Source organism: Myxine glutinosa, chromosome 9 (assembly GCF_964187855.1).
Source record: "Myxine glutinosa chromosome 9, kmMyxGlut1.1, whole genome shotgun sequence".
Classification (NCBI taxonomy): Eukaryota; Metazoa; Chordata; class Myxini; order Myxiniformes; family Myxinidae; genus Myxine; species Myxine glutinosa.
In genome coordinates, this window is record NC_136269.1 from 54,497,509 (window position 1) to 54,516,492 (window position 18,984).

General features: G+C 42.1%; 2 protein-coding genes across 2 annotated transcripts in view; one reads left to right on the top strand and one right to left on the bottom strand.

Moving 5' to 3' along the window:
* Window positions 1-18,984, bottom strand: part of LOC137435382 (claudin-7-B-like) — a 153,836-nt gene that overhangs the window by 54,094 nt on the left and 80,758 nt on the right. The gene's annotated exons all lie outside the window — the stretch shown is intronic.
* The window catches only part of LOC144893690 (uncharacterized), a 42,194-nt gene continuing 32,366 nt past the window's right edge, over window positions 9,157-18,984 (top strand). Inside the window, exons 1-2 of the mRNA XM_078785050.1 lie at window positions 9,157-9,174; window positions 9,273-10,124. Of these exons, the coding sequence (XP_078641176.1) occupies window positions 9,378-10,124 (747 nt within the window). The 5' untranslated portion in view covers window positions 9,157-9,174; window positions 9,273-9,377. The remainder of the gene's footprint in view (window positions 9,175-9,272; window positions 10,125-18,984) is intronic.

The window sequence follows — 18,984 nt, forward strand, 5'->3', positions numbered from 1 at the left end:
TCAGTAAAATCATCTTTTGAAAATTTAAAATATGCACCAATACACATTTTGATTGTCTTATTTTTCTTTAGGGATTTCTTCACCTCATTTACACCATCTCCTCTGATCTATCAAGTGCATCAGCCATAGACTTTTGCTCTTCTCCAAATTTTATAAGTTTAACGGTAATATCATCTCCAAAACATTCACCAACCTTTATTATTATTAGTTTACGAGTCTCTACAATTTTACTATTAATACCAACACACTTTTCAATGATTGGATTTGTACTAGCAAAACTAAATGATTTTGCAAGTTTATCACTACTTATAATTTTACCATCAAGATCAATTACTTTACGAGTACTACTTGATCTTCTCTCCTCCTCTATTTTAGCATTCTCAATATGTTTGTTTGATCGTATATGTCTATTATACATCTTTGGTTCTTGATAGTCTCTATTGCAAATATCGCAGAAAGTTTTACTCTCCATTTATAAGCAATTCAAGTTAATACAACACGTAAAATAAACCCTAAAAAGGGCTACTATCTTCTTCTATCTTCTATCTACATATATAAAAGAAAGTTTTTGTTTGTTTGTTTGTTTGTTTGTTTGTCTGCACGCGCTAATCTCCTGAACGGTGAAAGATAGGAGGAAACCTCTGCAACAAAAAATGTCAGGACAGAATTATTGTAGTGGAATAAAATTTCCAATGAAGATTAGATATATACCAAAGTTTGAAAATACAAATAATGTATCTGTCAATGTATATGGAATAAATGAAGATAATAAAATTAAGGTTTTAAATGCAAGCTCATCTTTATTGAGGACTAGCAGAAGTACCCGGCGTTGCCGGGCGTGGGGTGGGGGGGGGGAGGGGATGGGGGAGGGAGAGGGGAGGGTGGCGGGGGGGAGGAGGAGGGGAGGGGGAAGGGGGGATGGGGTAGGGGGTGGGGAAAAGGGGCGGAAGGGGTAGGGGGTGAGTGGGGGGAAGGGAAGGAAAGGGGAGGGAGGGGTGAAGGGGAGTGGTGGGGAGAGGTGGGAAGTGGGGGAAGGGGGGAAGCAGGAGTGGAAGGGGGTTCATATATATGCTGGTGGGTGATGCCGAGCAGGAAGAAGAAGAAGCCGTAATACCAACTTCGTACACTTCTGGACTTGTTTGATTTATTTGTCTTCAAATGTCTGGTGATTGTTTTGTATTTATTTATGCGAATGTGTACTTGTATATAACTATCATTAACTTTAAAAGGCTTGGGCACTATCGAGCGATTTTTTTTTTTTTTGACTCCAAAAAACGATCTTTTTTCATAATTTGTTTTTGCCGAAAACTCTCCCAGGCACTCGCTGGTGAACCTCTGAAAGTTTGACGAAGATCCGTTCAGCCATCTCTGAGAAAAATGGCGACACACACACACACACAGACAGACAGACAGACAGACAGACAGACATCTCTCTTATATAGTAGATAAACATATTGATCTCTATATTTTAGAAATGAGGATAATTATCATTATGCTTCCATAAAGTCTTTCTAGATTAGTAATAAATCAGGTTTATAAATCTGGTCATAAGACATTTGTTTGTAGGAGCTGTATTAATACATTTAGATCACAAGAGAGTTTAGATAAACAACAATTATTGTGGCGAACATAAGGCAACAGTTATTAACATGCCTAAAAGTGAGAGAAGGTTGCATTTAAAGAGATTAATAAATGTGTCAAAAATCCATTCATTATATATTCAGATTTTGAAAGTACATTGGAATCAGTTGAAGATATCAAAAAGTATCAGAAACATGTTCCTTGTGGATTTTGTTATTATATTAAATTATTGGTTGGTGAAGAGTTAGAACAAGTTAGAACTTTACAGATGAGAAGATGCAGCTGAGGAATTTGTTAAGAGACTTGAGGATGATTGTGTAAGACTTGTTCATATAATGTATAAAACAAATAAAGAAATGTCGTTAACTAATGAAGAAGAAGAAGAAGATTATAAAAATATTATAAATACTTGTCAGATATGTTCAGAGAATATTGAAGATAAAAAGGTTAGATATCATTGCCACATATCAGGAGAGTTCAGAAGAGCAGCTCATGAGTCTTGAAATCTAAATTATAAAACACTATCATTTATACCCGTACTCCTTCATAACAACTCACATTATGACACCCATTTATTCATCAAACAACTCAGCAAAACACCCGGTGATATTTCAGCTATTCCAAATACAGATCAAAACGACATTTCATTCACTAAAAATATAAATACAAATCCCAGAACAAATATTAGATTTCTTGATTCATATAAATTAATGGCAAGTCCTCTAGCTTCTTTAGTATCAAACATAGTCATTTCCTATTCTTTCAAGTCATTTTGAAGATGTCAACTTGTTAACTAAAAGGGTATTTAGCCTTATGATTATATGAGTTCATTTGAAACGTTGAATGATATTTCATCAATATATAATTTTCAATATATGGTGTAATGGCATTCCATCATTTGAAAAGTTTAATGATATTTCATCAATATATAATATAATCATCAATATATAATATATTTAATGATATTTCATATAGTTTAATGATACTTCCATAAAAAGAAAAATTTATAGCATGAACTTAAAAAGTCAAATATAACTGATGAAGAGTATAAAAGAACACAGGATAATATTGGGATAATATTGTTGTCAGGGGGGGGGGGGGGGGGGGGGTTAGAGGAATATCTAGATCCAGGTAGATCTGCATAGGGAGGTACTCAACTGTCGTGATGGGGAATCTACCTGTAATAAATTCTATGTGTAGCCCGAATGTCGGAATAAGTTGTATCTTCATCCCCGCCACGAGGGGGCGGGCATGCTAATTAGTACAGGGATTATGGGTAAAATTCCCTAGTTTGTTATTACCTCTGTGAGCAATCCAATGTCCCTTATGGCAACGCACTCATATAGACACTTAGATAGGTCCATTAGTGCACGCATTAAATAATTCCCCGCCATCACAATGACTTTGGAGGAGCAACAGGCAGCAGCCACGTAGTACGCCACCATGGGCGACAAACATCGTGCCAGGCAAGCTATAGCCACGCCCAGAGAACGTGTGGTTGGCTGGGATAAGGAGCTGTCCACTGGTTGGTGAAAGGAAGGTGGAAGGAAGCGGCGCACTGATTGGCCACCGACCGTGGATACCTTGGCCAATCAGTGTGGAAGGCGCGGAAACACTACTTAAAAGCAGGTCGCTAGTTGGAGGACAAGCGCCGGTGACGTCTGAAGGTGGAAAAGACCACAAAGAAGGGCGGGACTGATTGGGAATGCGAGAGAATTGACGTCAGACCACGGGCGACAAAACGTCTCGCTCACGGGCATTTTGTGTTCGGTCATCGTCTTCCCTGGTTCTTCTCCCCTGCGTTCTTCCCTGGTGGTCGTTGGCGTCTTCCCTGGGTTCTTCGTGGTGCTCTTGGTGCTCGTGGTGCCATTGGTCTTGGTGCTTGGAGCGGTGCTTGGTGCTTGGAGCGAGGCTTGGTGCTACGAGCAGACGGGACTTCGCGTGCGACCGACGCTCCTGTTATTCGTGGTGCTCTTGGTTCTCGTGGTGCTCTTGGTCTTGGTGTTTGGAGCGGTGCTTGGTGCTACGAGCAGACGGGACCTCACGTGTGACCGACGCCATGGGCGAGCGAGGCGTGCCACTGCGGGGGTGGCTCGGGGTGTAGCAGAGCGTGAACGAGGCGGACGGAGGCCTGCTTCGCGCCAACATCGGAGCCGGACAGAGCCTGACCGACATCACACATACAGACAGATAAGCTCGCACCCACAAACGCGCACAACACGATGATTCTTTTATTTCATTCATTCCCCTGTGCTGTTGTTGAAGTGAGGTGTGCGGGATCCCAATTTATAATTAGTTTTTACCATCGCATTTCTTTGGATCGGGTTCCGTAATAAATCGTTCATTTTTGTACATTTTACCCCTGTGTTCATTTTGAGTTCATTCTCTTCAGGATCGAGGGCTGCCGTCGGGGCATCATGTAAGACCTTGCCACTTCTTCCTCTTCATTCTTCCTCCCGTGCGAGCATAGTCGAATCCGCAATTGATCGTCGCCTTGGAGTTAAAGCCCATTTGGTCATCCGCGAACCTACGGTATTAACCGAGGGCGTTCGCGCGACAATATCATGATCTTTATTGAAAAACTGATGTATTACTATGAGCTGATGTATTCGAGATATTCAGAGATGTTTGCCATAACAAAGAATCATATGGTCTCGATCCTATAAATTCTTTCACAGCACCTGGTTTAGCTTGGTCTGCTATGTTGAAGATGACAAAACAGCCGTTGGATTTGTTAAGTGATGTTGATATGTTATTGATGATTGAGAAAGCAAAGAGGGGTGGTATATCACAAGTATGTAGTAAGAGGTATGCTAAAGCAAATAATAAATATCTTCCAGATTATGATAAGGAAAAAGATTCATCATATCTTATGTATTTTGATGCTAATAATGTTTATGGATGGGCAATGTCAGAAGCATTACCATATGGTGGTTTTAAATGGGTTAATGAGAATAAGCATGATGAGGTATTGAGAGATGTTCTAAGGCATACTGATAAAAATTTAGATAAAAGAAAGTTTGGTTATTACTTTGAAGTTGATTTAAAATATCCCAAGATAATTCATAATAAACATAAGGATATTCCATTTGGTCCTAGTGGTGAAACTCCAAATTCAGATTTATTTAGTGATTGTTAAAAGTCATTCTTTGAAACATCTAAATATATTCCAACGTCAAAACTTATGACTACATCATATGATGAAAAGAATTAAGTTGTTCATCAAATAAGTCTTGTTCAAATGGTGGATTCTGGACTAGTAGTGAAGAAAGTACATCAGATACTGAAGTTTAGTCAGTCATTGGTTAGGTAAATATATTGATTATATTACAAAGATGAGATTATAATACTGAAAATGCAAAGTGTTATTTTTGTGGGAATCGTCGACATTCCCGTACGCTGTGCCCCGCACGGCAGGTGACGTGCCATGTGTCATACTTGTGGCAAGAGAGGACACCGCGAAAGTTTGTCGCTCAACGAAAGCATGACGTATGACCCTCGTGGGAACCAATACTTCCCGTGCTTTCTGCTCCGAGCACCTGGTACTGGCTCCCCACAGTCTTGCGAGGACGGTGCTTCCAGTGCTCGCGGAGGGGAAAGCTGCGGATGCCATAATTGACACGGGCAGTAAGTAGCGAGAGCTATGTTAGTCAAGCTCTGGTACAACGACATGGCTGGACGATTGGTCAAACTACTTGAAGGATTTTTATGGCTTCAGCCGCTCGTTGGATGTGCATGAAGGGAGTGTGCATGGTTAATCTGGTTGTCAATGATGTAACGTATCCGATTGTGAAGCTTATGGTTATGCCCAACTTATGTTCCGACGTGCTTCCAGGACACGATTTTTTGCATCGACATGGCCGATTGGAGATGCAATTCGGTGGGGAGAACACTCTCTGTTTGTGGTTTAGCTGAAGTGGCTATCGAACCGCCGCCTCTGTTTCCTAGTTTGACCGCCGATTGCAAGCCGATCACCGTGAAGTCTAGACGATTCTCCCGCTCTGACAAACAGTTTATTGCTGATGAAACCATACGGCTGCTGTGGGAGGGGATTATAGATCTGAGTAGCTCTCCATGGAGAACACAGGTGCTCATCGTCCATATGGCTAATCATTGGAAGCGCATGGTAATTGATTATTCTCAAACCATTAATAGGTTCACACAGCTGGACGCCTATCCGCTTCTCAGGATGGATGATATGGTGCGTGATGTGGCTAAATATCGCATATTTAGTGCTTTGGATCTTAGAAGTGCATATCATCAGATCCTGATGCGCGAGTCTGACAGGGGGTTCGAATTCGGCCAAAGGCTCTATCAATTCCGTTGCGTTCCCTTCGGAGTAACAAATGGAGTGTCTTGCTTTCAACGTGCCATTGACGACATTATCGCTATGGAACAGTTGAAAGATATTTTTGTTTACGTCAACAATGTGAAGGTTTGTGGCCACAATCATGAGGACCATGATGCCAACTTGCGACGTTTCTTGTGGGTAGCACAACAGTACAATTTCACCTTCAATGAAGACAATTGTAAATATGCAACTAAGACAATAGATATTCTCGGGTACACTTATGGGCTTGCTTGTGATGTGCTCGGGGATTATGTTTTGGAGTACTAATGTATTGCTTATTCTTGTTGTAGATGATGTGGAGATTGATTTGAATAAGGCTCTATATCTTCAGAGGTTGTGGGTTAAAATTCTACCACAGTACCCACCTTACTCAGGTAATGTTGTTCCTGGACCACCCCTCATTTCTCCATTCACTTACATGTTAATTTTCCTCTCACCCTCATTTCCCATTAACACCTCTATTTCTTCCACCCTGATCTTTATGAACCTTTTGGCCTTTTGACATACTAGCTATAGCACCTACTCTTATCCTCAATGTTGTTCATTAGACCACTCAAACAATGATCCTACGAATATTTGCTCCCTCTCACCCTCCTAACATTTACCCTTATGGACCTATGATCCTTCTAGCCTTATGAACCTATGATTCTTATACCCTTATGAACCTATGATCCTTTTACCCTTATGGACCTATGATCCTTCTAGCCTTATGAACCTATGATCCTTCTAGCCTTATGAACCTATGATCCTTATCAGTTTTGTTTTTTGTAATTCTTGTGAGTAAAATGAACCCAAGATTTATTCCCCATTCGTATCATATAATTTGTAGGTCCAAGGGACTGTATCCATTACATCAACGATTTTAAATAATTCATTAGTCCATTTTTTTGTATAACCTTTCTCAAAATGACTTTTCCATCTGTATATTCTTACAATATCACCAACTTTGAACTTCGGTTTTCTCAAATAAATCTCCTTTTCATATTCTAATTTTGTAAATGATTCTGAAGGTTTTGATTTTGTTGATGAATGAACAGTATTATTGTAATTATCTACAATATCCTGAATTAAATATACCCACTGTTGAGAACCGAGTTGTGTGAATTTTTTTTATAGTTTATCTTTCAAAGTACGATTAAAACGCTCAATAACAACTGCTTTTCCTTCATTAAAGGTGCTGTATAATTTAATACCCTCCCCATTAAGAAATTTCATAAATATTTTGTTATAGAACTCTGTTCCCTCATCAGTCCATAACTTCTTTGGTTTCCTTTTATCCCTATCAAATATTAGCTTAAAGGCTAACATTAAAGTACCACCCCTTTTATTTTTTAAAGGAACAACCCAGGCAAATCTACTCCTCAAATCAATAACGGTTAAAGCATACCTGTATCCCTTGTCATTATTCAATTCAATTAAATCAGCGGACCATATGTGGTCAGTGTCTTTGGAATAAACCTTCCTTCTTTTAAACTTGGTGATTATAGGTTTGTGTTATTCATCAGCTAAAAGCTCCTCAGTCTTGATGACATCATTAGAGCTTAATAGTTTTTTGAGGGTGAATAACCAAGACCAAGTTTCAATTTGGCACTTATCTTTTTTTCACAATAAACCTATCAACTTTCTCTCTCAACGTAGGATTTCGTATCAAAGACAAATTATATAACATTTCTCTGTCTGCTTCATGTTTTTCATCCAATGTAGTGGTATTCCCATAAGCAATATCATGCTTCATACACACTTCATCAACCCTATTTATAGGTTTAGACCAAGGTTTAGGATTGTCAGCCTCATCTAATCTTTTATCCAAGTTTGTTCCTGGACCACAGAAAGAATATCCAGATAGATGTAGTTCCCCAGGAATTCCAGTTGTTGTAAATTTACTTCCTGACAGAAACTTTTGTATGTCTCCTCCACTTTTAGGAGAGATGAATTGGCACTTTTTAGAGCCACGCACTTGACATATTCCTTTTTGATAAACTCTATTATTTTTAGCTTTAACATAAGAGATATTTTTAGATTTAGTTTTCTTTTTACATTTGAGACAATAACTCATATTTATTAATGAGAAAAAGTCCTACATAGTGTCAAAACCTTTTTGGTTTTCAACATATACATTTCTATCTTGATATTTAAAACAGAAAGAATCCTTAGGAACTAGCCGAAACCCGTGGAACATCCACGGAAGGGAGGATGTGGTGTATGGATAGAGTGTACTATTATGGATGGCATAGGGGATTTGCTTGTCCAAGTAAGAGTTAGGAAGAAAGATGAGAATGAAGAGTGCGTATATGAACAACGATCACCGGCACAAATGCATGCTCTGGATTGTCCACTCAGTGGACGGCTTGCTTTCGCCTTCGCCTGTCCAATCAGCGGACGGCTTGCTTTGCCTTCGCCCAACAGACGCCAATACAATGGCGTCGTAAGATGGCGTCGTATCGGCAGTTAATCGGATGCTTTTGGGCCCCAACGTCGGCTAATTCAGATTTTTCGAGTATGGCTGTACGTGATAAACAAAGAGCGCGGTTCATAGATCGTAAATCCATTAGTGCCGTGGGCATCAGGTCACTGGGTGCGGCGTAAAAGGGATAACAAAGTCGAGTCCTTACGCTATTATTATATAGATGCCTTCACACTCTCCTCCATTTATTTACAAATAAAACGAACTAAAGTCAATAACACCAACATCATGAACTATATGACCTTTCTCTTCTTCATGTATATCTTCTCCCTGAACTCATCTCAACCATTTTTGAAAATAATATTTCCATTAGACTTTTCATTTCCTTATTTTCCTCTTCGGTGCGTTGAGATTGACTTATTTGCTGTAATACATTCAATCTTTTATGAATCTCAATGATTTCCAAGTTTTCTCTCTTTCCTCCCTCTCATCCTTCTCCTTTTTCTCCCTCTCCTCCTTCTCCTTTTTCTCCCTCTCCTCTTTCTCCTTTTTCTCCCTTTCCTCCTTCTCCTTTTTCTCCCTTTCCTCCTTCTATTCTTCAACTCCTTCCTCCTTCTCCTCAACTCCTTCCTCATCCCTTGCTACCCTTGAGTTTGAGCCCCAAATAATATTATACATATACTGTAGTGAAATCGTATCCGTACTGAACCCGGGTGGGGATGCTCGCTGCTCGCTGTCATTGTTGTCCCCACTAGGGGCGTGACTATAAGACCCGTTGCTGTGTCAGTGCTCCGAGGCTTCTCCCTTGTGACATGTTACATCGGTAGCCTCGTTAATGGTACGCCTTTATAGAATATCTAGCTTGCTTGCATTGACTGATATGAATGGCTTTATGAGATGTCGCATCGTATGCTTATTGTGTATTTCTACTTACAGGAATGATCTGATGATCTAAATGCAATTAAACCAAACCGTTGGACTAAAGTTGTGCGGACCTGAATGGTTTTCCACAACACTTAATTGCATTTAAGATCTGCTGACATGGCTGGCAACAAGACGTTGACGGTGTCCATTTTCAGCGCCGACCCACAAGCCACGGACGGAGGCTTGCAACTCAAGCACTGGCTCCGACAACTGGAGCATCTCTTTGATGAGCCTGAGACCGCTCCGACGCCTGCCGCGAAGCTGGCAATATTACACTCAAAAATCGACTACCGGGTCTACCACGCGGTCGCTCAATGCACGACGTATGATCTTACCATCGCGGAGCTCAAGCGGCTTTATATAAAAGAAAAAAGCCCTGTGTATGCGCGTTATTTGCTGCAGACGCGGCGGCAGCAGCCCAACGAGCCTATGGATCATTACGCCCAGGAGCTCCGGCAGCTCATGCTGGACAGCGCCAAGGAGCCACGGACTCCCGAGCAGGCTAAAGATGATCGACTTTTAGATGCCTTCATAGCAGGGGTCTCCTCCCAGGAACTACGTCTCAAACTCTTGGAGAAGACCGACCTGACCTTCGCTACGGCGGTTGAGCAAGCGACGGTGTATACCGAAGCGCGGATGCAATCGAACGCCTATGATCGCACGCGCCTTTTGGCGGGCACCTCACTACACGCCCGGCCGGAGAGTACCACTGACGAGGACGTGGATCCGCCTGCTGAACTCCGGGATGCTCCAGAGGATGACCCTACCCTGACAGCTGCCGTTACGACCAGCAGACCCAAGGCCTTGCGCGGGGCCGCATGTTTTTTTTGTGGAGGGCCTCGTCATGCCCGAGTCGTGTGTCCGGCACGTGACGCTATTTGCCATTTGTGCTCGCTAAAGGGACATTACGCGAAAGTGTGCAAGAAATCGGCACGCGGCTCGCGGCCCTTCGACTCGCGCAGCCGCGGTCGCGCAGGCGCGGCAACCTTGAACGGGCTTGTAGCAGAACCCACGAGCCCAGCGCCTTACCCGACTTCGAAGGGGAGGGCCCCTCTCTGCGGCCCGCTGGGCGCGCAGACAACCTTGACTGGCGCCACCGGACAGCCACCATCGTCTCATTCTCCATCGGGGACAAAGGCCGCGTCCTTGGCCAAACCTCGAGCCACGCAAGGGAAGAAACAGCTTTCGAATACTACGGAAGCCTTTTGTCAAAGCGACCAAACGAAAAAGGCGATTTCGAATACTACTACGGAAGCCTTTTGTCAAAGCGACCAAACGAAAAAGGCGATTTCGAATACTACGGAAGCCTTTTGTCAAAGCGACCAAACGAAAAAGGCGATTTCGGCTACAACGGAAGCCTTTATCTGCCAGGAGTGTAAAAAGGCGATGCCAAATACTACGGAGGCCTTTTCTCGTCGGATTTTGAATCGCGAAACACCGGAATGCTGGGGAAAGCCCTCTGATGACGATAATGAATTCCCCATGGTCAACGCAGACTCCGGCCACGATCGCAAAACTGCTGCTGGTGTAGGATCCACCCGCGAGGCTGGTCCGACCCATTCGGGGGGCTCAGTCCCGCTCCCAGCTGCCTCGTCTGGCCTGGCTCAAGCCCTTATTCCCCTTATGGTTGAGGGCCATTGTGTTCAGGCCTTGGTGGACACCGGATCTACGGATAGTTTTATCGACCAGCGACTTGTGCTCAGGCATGGATGGCGGATCGGGCGGTCTACGAGACGGATCTTCATGGCTTCCCAGGGACTCCGGCTTAGCACAAAAGGGGAATGCCGATTGAAACTAGTGCTAAAGGGACGGGTTTTCCCTGATGTACACCTTATGGTTTTACCCGCATTATGTGCTGATATTCTGCTAGGACACGATTTTCTTAAGCTGCATGGACGTCTGGTAATGGAGTTCGGTGGGCCTGACACTCTTGTTGTGGGGGCGGACGACGCGCTAACGGTGTGCGCCCTAGCGCGAATGGACGTCCGTCCGCTTTCACTGTTCCCCAATCTAACCTCCGACTGTACCCCTGTCGCGGTAAAATCGAGACGCTACTCTCGCGCGGACATGCAATTCATTGCGGACGAAACGACTCAGCTCTTGAAAGACGGCATCATAGAACCTAGTAGGTCGCCGTGGCGTGCCCAGGTCTTAGTGGTGCGCAGTGAGGCCCATCGCAAACGCATGGTGATCGACTATTCCCAAACGATTAACCGCTTTACACAGCTGGATGCCTACCCCCTTCCGGGGATGGACGCGCTAGTGCAACAGGTGTCCCAGTATTCGGTCTATAGTACTCTCGATCTCCGTAGTGCGTACCACCAGATCCCTATCTCTAGGGCGGATCGTATCTATACCGCTTTCGAGTCGGGGCAGCGGTTGTACCAATTCACACGATTGCCCTTTGGGGTGACGAACGGGGTCGCTTGTTTCCAGAGGGCCATGGATGACCTCGTTGCGCGGGAGCACTTAACCGATGTTTTCGTCTACCTCGATAACCTTACGGTTTGTGGATATGACCAAGGGCACCATGACGCTAATCTGAAGCGCTTCCTTGAGGTCGCGCAACGGTATCACTTAACTATGAACGAGGATAAGTGCCGATACTCCCTACGCACCATAGATCTTCTGGGGTACACCGTGACCCATGGCTCTGTCTCTCCGGATAAGGAACGTCTGCGACCTTTGCTCGACATGGCCCCTCCCTGCGATCGGGTGTCCCTGAAACGCGCCCTTGGGCTGTTCGCCCATTACTCCAAATGGGTGCAAAATTTCTCCGCGAAACTTCGCCCCCTTGTGGCCTGCGACACTTTTCCCCTGAGTTCGGCCGCATTGACGGCCTTTGAAGGTCTTAAGACCGACATCGCCCGAGCCGCCGTAGCAACCATCGACGAGAGCGGCTCGTTCGTCCTCGAAAGTGACGCCTCGGATCAGGCCATCGCGGCGACCCTCTCCCAAGGGGGACGTCCCGTGGCTTTCTTTTCACGGACTCTTACCTCCGCTGAGCGGCGGCACTCGTCCGTTGAAAAGGAAGCGTATGCGATCGTCGAGTCTATTCGGCGATGGCGCCCGTACCTACTCGGGCGGAGCTTCCAAATCATCACGGACCAGCAAAGCGTTGCGTTCATGTACGACACCTTACACGCCCAGCGCATTAAGAACGAGAAAATCACTCGCTGGCGTATCGAACTCGCCGACTTCTGTTACACCATCAAATATCGCCCAGGGAAGGATAACCAGGCCGCCGATGCCTTATCGCGCCCCACTACATGTGCTGGTATCACCTCGTTGGAGGGCCTACGGGTGCTGCATGCTACTGCGGGCCATCCCGGCGTAACGCGTTTCGCTCATTTCGTGCGGAGTGGGAATCTCCCTTACTCGATTGACGATATCCGCCGTATCTGTCGCGACTGCGCTATCTGCGCGGAAATCAAACCGCGTTTCTATAACCCCCCCTATGGGGACTCTGGTGAAGGCTACACGCCCGTGGGAACGCTTGGCGATGGATTTCAAGGGCCCTTTGCCGGTGTCGAGCGGCTCTCGCCATCTGCTCACTATCGTTGATGAGTACTCACGATTCCCCTTTGCTTATATGTGCGCGGACATGACTGCTGCCACGGTGATGCGTTGCTTACAGAACTTGTTCTCAATGTTCGGTTACCCGGCCTATGTCCATACCGACCGGGGTGCAGTCTTCTTGTCTCAGGAGGTGCGCGGCTATCTGCTCCAAAACAACGTTGCGTCTAGTTACACCACGCCGTATAGACCCCAGGCTAATGGGCAGATCGAACGCTTCAACGGGATTATCTGGAGGGCCGTCATGCTCCATCTCCGGACCCACGGCCGGGGCCTCGATAAATGGGCTTGGTCGCTACCTGCGGCGTTGAACTCAATCCGGGCACTCCTGAGTCCGGCAACTAACCAAACTCCCCACGAGCGTCTTTTCCACCACCCCAGGAGCTCGGGGTGTATACGGTCTTTGCCCAGTTGGCTCGCTGGGCCCGGGCCGGCCTACCTTAAACGGGCAGTTCGCGCGAGCAAGTACGACCCCCTTGTGGACAAAGTGCAGATTCTCCAGGCTAATCCTGAGCATGCTCGTGTGATGACGTCTGATGGTCGTGAGACTACTGTCTCCGTTCGTCATCTTGCCCCTTGCGGGGTCGACGACCTTAGTAGGGAATCGGACGAACCGGTCGAACCCATCTATGAGACTATGACCTCTCCCGACGCTCCCATCGCCGATAGTCCACCGACCCTCCCCCCGTCGAGACTGCCCGGGTCCGACGACTTGGCATTACCCCCTTCTTCACCCGACCCTGTTGACGCCTCTGACACCGGGGATACAGGGTTACGAGACGCCGTACCCGGGGAATTTCGAACGCGTGCTGGCAGAGAAATTCGCCGCCCGGCCCGCTACGGTTGGGCCGACTGATACTCCGCGCCCATGCTGACGCTCACTCGCTTTTAGCCACGCGGCCGTATAATTCTGACGGGGGGTGAATGTAGTGAAATCGTATCCGTACTGAACCCGGGTGGGGATGCTCGCTGCTCGCTGTCATTGTTGTCCCCACTAGGGGCGTGACTATAAGACCCGTTGCTGTGTCAGTGCTCCGAGACTTCTCCCTTGTGACATGTTACATCGGTAGCCTCGTTAATGGTACGCCTTTATAGAATATCTAGCTTGCTTGCATTGACTGATATGAATGGCTTTATGAGATGTCGCATCGTATGCTTATTGTGTATTTCTACTTACAGGAATGATCTGATGATCTAAATGCAATTAAACCAAACCGTTGGACTAAAGTTGTGCGGACCTGAATGGTTTTCCACAACATATACTCATCTGGATTTTGAGATATTCTTGTATCTATAATTACTTTTCTCATAATAGGATACCAATAAGATTTGTTGATGATTTCTAAAAGAGTTTTATATTTCATAACTTTGAGAAGTTCATTTTTATTTAATATTTTAAACAACTCTCTATTTGTGGGTTTAACAACATCAGTATAAGGCTAGTTTTTAATGACAAAATTTCCATGTATATGTTCCAAATCATAAGGTATGTAATACCGAGCACCCTTTTCTTGTAGGTATCCCTGAATACAAAAATTATAATTCTCTTGTAGTCTTCTTCCTGCCATTTATGTATCAGAAATATATGTGAGATTAATATTATGACAGGTAATACCACTCCATCTTCCCACTACCAAATCAGTTTGTATTCCTCGGCTTTCTATCCTTATCTCATTACCTTCCTTCTTTGTCATGCTAACCATCGCTATACTATCATATATTTTTCTTTTCTTAAAATCATGTATTTGTTGTTTGCTAATTGTACTTCCACATAAATCCTTATCCTCACCAAGCGGATAATATTCTTCTTTACGAGTCTGATTAAAATCATGCAGGTCTTCTAAGTTTATTGAAAAAGACCAATTATACCCTAAATCAGGCATATCATACCCCCATTTATTAATTCGCATATTAACTATATGTCATTCTTTATAAAATTCAATTGTAAGCAGGTAGTTAAATTGAATGAGGAAAGGTGTATGGTCAGTATAACCAGGTGTTGTGGTTGTAAATTTTACTTGTTTAACAAAACGTGCTGTTTTATTTAAAGATATATATTGTGATAAATCACTGAATCTAATTAAGTCATTCACATCTGTAGGGTTTGGATAATTGATTAATTTATAAGTATTTTTCATATTAATATTTTTTGTTATATTATATTTTTGTCGTTCAGCCTGTGCCTTTGTATAATAATTGGATAAATCAATATCCTGAGAGGATTCTCCAAAGATAGAACCATCTTTTCCAACAAAAGTCATTTATATTAGATTAAAAATGACATCATAAAAATTTTCATTATTGTTGAGTTGAAATAATACATATAAACATAATTGACCACAACATTTAGAATTAATTTCTTGAACTTGAAATGTTTGATAAACACCATTCTGTAAGAGTTGTATTACTTCAACAGGTGGTGGCAAACCATAACTGTCAAAATAATATTTATCCTGACTATTATGAATACAAACCCAATGAGAACCATTCTGTGTGTCTAAATTCATAATAATATTCTTTGTATTCTTGGACAACTTTGTTAATTCATCTCTCATACAAATAACCACATTATCAATTTTTAGTTTTTTACAATACTTAGCTAGTTCTATATTTGACATTGTATTCTTTCCAAATTGTTTAAACCATTTATCCATTTATTTATGAGAAAGATACAATCCATTACCCCATTTAGTTAGTTTAACACCCGCTTGAGCGATAGAGGAAAGCATATCTCCAACTAACAATCGAGCTTTATGAGGTAGACTTTCAAGTTTTTGAGCAAAATCTACAATTACACCACTTCCACTAATTTGTTTCTCCAACTCCTTGTTATGTATTTCCAATTCTTTTTGAACTTTTAGTTGTGCCTTCCTTTCGTTAGCAGATTTTACCGCTAACGGTAAACCAGTCAATGCTCCCGCCGCACTTAAACCAGCAAATAAAGGAATTAGAAATGGGAGAAATCCTCCACTCGTTTCCCTTGTTGAATATTTCTTCAACATAGGTTTTGTCATTTTAATTTGAAGTGATCCAGCATCATTTTGTGTTTTCACCTGCTCTCTTGTGAGTAAAACATCAATTCTTACTGCTCCTTTTCTTTGAATTGTATTAACATTAATAATACAAGGCTTTTGATTTTGAATACAAGATGTTAATTTATTAAGATTGATTTGATTAACATATACCGGTTCTTTCCTACTCATTTATTTATGAGAAAAAATCAATGTGATATTAATCATAACACCATTATCTGTATTAATCTGTAATTCTGTTTCTTCCAAAAGCAAACAATATACATCAACTTCTTCATTCTCTCCTCTTTCAATATATAGAGAAGTATCCACTCTATTAGACTTTATAGTTTCCTTTTGAGAACTCAGTTCAATTGCATAGATCGTATAAAGTTTTTGAAACGCAACCATATCCAAAATAGGATCATTATTACCATTGCATTCACACACCTTTTGGTAAGACTTGTGGGCTTCCGCATAATCATTTTTTTCCCAATCAATTTCCAATCTATCTCGCGCATGAAATGTGCCATCAAGAGAAACCCGAAGTTGTTTCACCTTAGCATTATCACTCAGCACATTATTCTTATCAGTACCATCCTCTCCATCTGGTTTTTAAAAAATGAGCCATAGGTATCGTGGCTTTCCTTGAAGAACACCCAAATTCCAAGTGTAGGTAGTGTGTTCCAGTTTAACGTATTGAAATCTTCTTTTAAGGTATGATACATTTAGCGGGGTCTTTGAGTTAAGTCTTTTATTTAACATCTCTTCCGTTTTAAGATTAGGAGTATATTCACTGATATACCAACACAAATCATTAATAACAAATTTATTATTATCGCCAAAAGCATTTTGAACCCCGAAAAGGATCCCTAGGATCCTGGGTTCGAATCCCGGACGATCGCTGAATTAATGCCAGTGGGGTTGACTCAGCCTGTCATCCTTCCGAGGTCGGCAAATTGAGTACCAGCTTGCTGGGATGAATGATCCCGGTGTGTACCCCGGTTTAGAATAGGTACACCGTATCCCTGCGCATCGTAAGAGGCGACTAAGGGTTGGCGCCAGGAAGGGCATCCGGCCATAAAAACATTGCCTCAAACAGGGAACCACGATTTTCATGGGGCCCGCAAGGCTAACCCCCGCCCTAGCAGGGAAAATGGCCTTGAAACGATCATTCATTCATTCATTCATTGTAGTTGAAATCTAATCTTAAGCCCATACAAAACTTTATTATAATCACAAAATCCAAATATACCTTTAAGAGATACTGCTACGGTAAAACTATTCCCTGCTTTTGTTTCATCATTATGCATTGCCTTCCTTTGACTATAACCAGGGTCAGCATTTGTTCCCGTTGACATATCAGGAATTTAACCTTCAACAGCTCCCTAACCCATTCTATCACTAAACGAATATAGTGTAAATTTCATCATTTCAGATGTAGCAGAGACATAATCAACCGCTTCAACCTCTTGTGTTCCAATATACAGGCGGACACTATCAAACATTTTCCAGAAGAAATCATTTACGAGTGTAGCATTAGTATTATTCGCAGCCTTAGTGAATTTAAATTTACACAGCAAGAAACTGTCAGCTAGATTCAAGTAAGTTTGTTGATTATTTATTTCAAAACTTTTTGTTCTGTTTGAATTCCAGTCTGTTCCTGTTATAGCATTTACCTTAAAATAGTCTTCCTTTTTAGTGGAGTTTGAAATGTTAATTGTATCATCCAAATCATAGATACTACCAATCGCTTCCATACTTGTATTTATGTAGCATTAAAATCGTTGAAACCCTGACCCAAGTATTTTACTGATTTTTTGTCGTTCTTGTGAAGATAGTTGAGTTTTACCTTTTTTAATTTCTTTGATTGATTGTAATTTATGAGACTCCTTTTGAGCATCTTTTATACTCTTTATAGCACCCGCAACTGAGCCCACGGCAGAAGCAGTTGAACCAATTAGGTCTATGTTTAAGGATGGTTGAACCAATACCCATGAGAGTATCAATTATCCCATCTCCTTTATTTCTAAATTGATGTCCCACACCCCGTTGTCTCTTTGGTATATAGTATCCTCTACCAAGAAACATACCTTCACCCTTATAGTATGGTGAAAGGAACATACCATCCCCTGTAATTATTTTATATTTTCCCAACTCGTGTTTTCTCACAATAACCATTATTTATTTATTGAAAAACTTCACGTAGGTGAATTCTGATGGATATAATTTCTTCATTAAAGGAGATCATACGATTATCTTGATCGGTTATCCTAAAATTTACTCTGTATATGTTTTTCCTGACACAGGTAAATAGACAAGATTTTTTGGTTCCATATTAAATTTATAACCAATCGGGGTTGAGTATGCGCTGAATGAAAATATTGAATTTGTTCTTATTCCATCGTTATAAGCACCATCAATCAAATCACAATGAATTAATACTGAATTTATACCGGAGGATATTTGAATGACATTATCACTGTAAAACGTCCCATTAGTTTCAATCTTTTTTGAAGAGAAACCCAATAGCTCTCTAAACGATTTTTCAATCGTGAAATCAACTTTATAATTATTTTTAAGTTTAATAGTTGATTTTGAAGTGTGTTTTTGAATATATATTACAATATTTTTTGGTTCATCACCTTGTTCTTTCATAAGGCGAGAGACTTCAGAAGATATTTGAGAAATCTCGTAAGCTCCGGGTGAAACGGTTATAGTTTTATATCCACTTCCTGGATTATAACTAAACTTGTTGTTTTTCTCTGTGATATTAAACAAGGTATTATAAGTTTCCATCGACAATAAAGCTGCCTCATATTCTTTTGTGGGGTCAAGTTGTGGTGGGTAAGGGAATGATGCTGTGTAATCACTCGTTGTGAAATTAAAACTAAGAATTGTGCTACTCATCTTATTTAATATCTAATAAAATATCTTTGTATTGACATTTATTAATTATTTTCATATTCATCAACTGACCTAAAATGGCGGATGTTTCATTAAAACAATTGTTGTTTCCAGCCTTCTTACTACCTAACAACAATAATAGCCTATTAACTAATTGTGATGGGTCATTTGGAAGAAAGCTAACACCCGAACCAAGCTTACTTAAAGCATCAATAATATGTTTCTCTTTC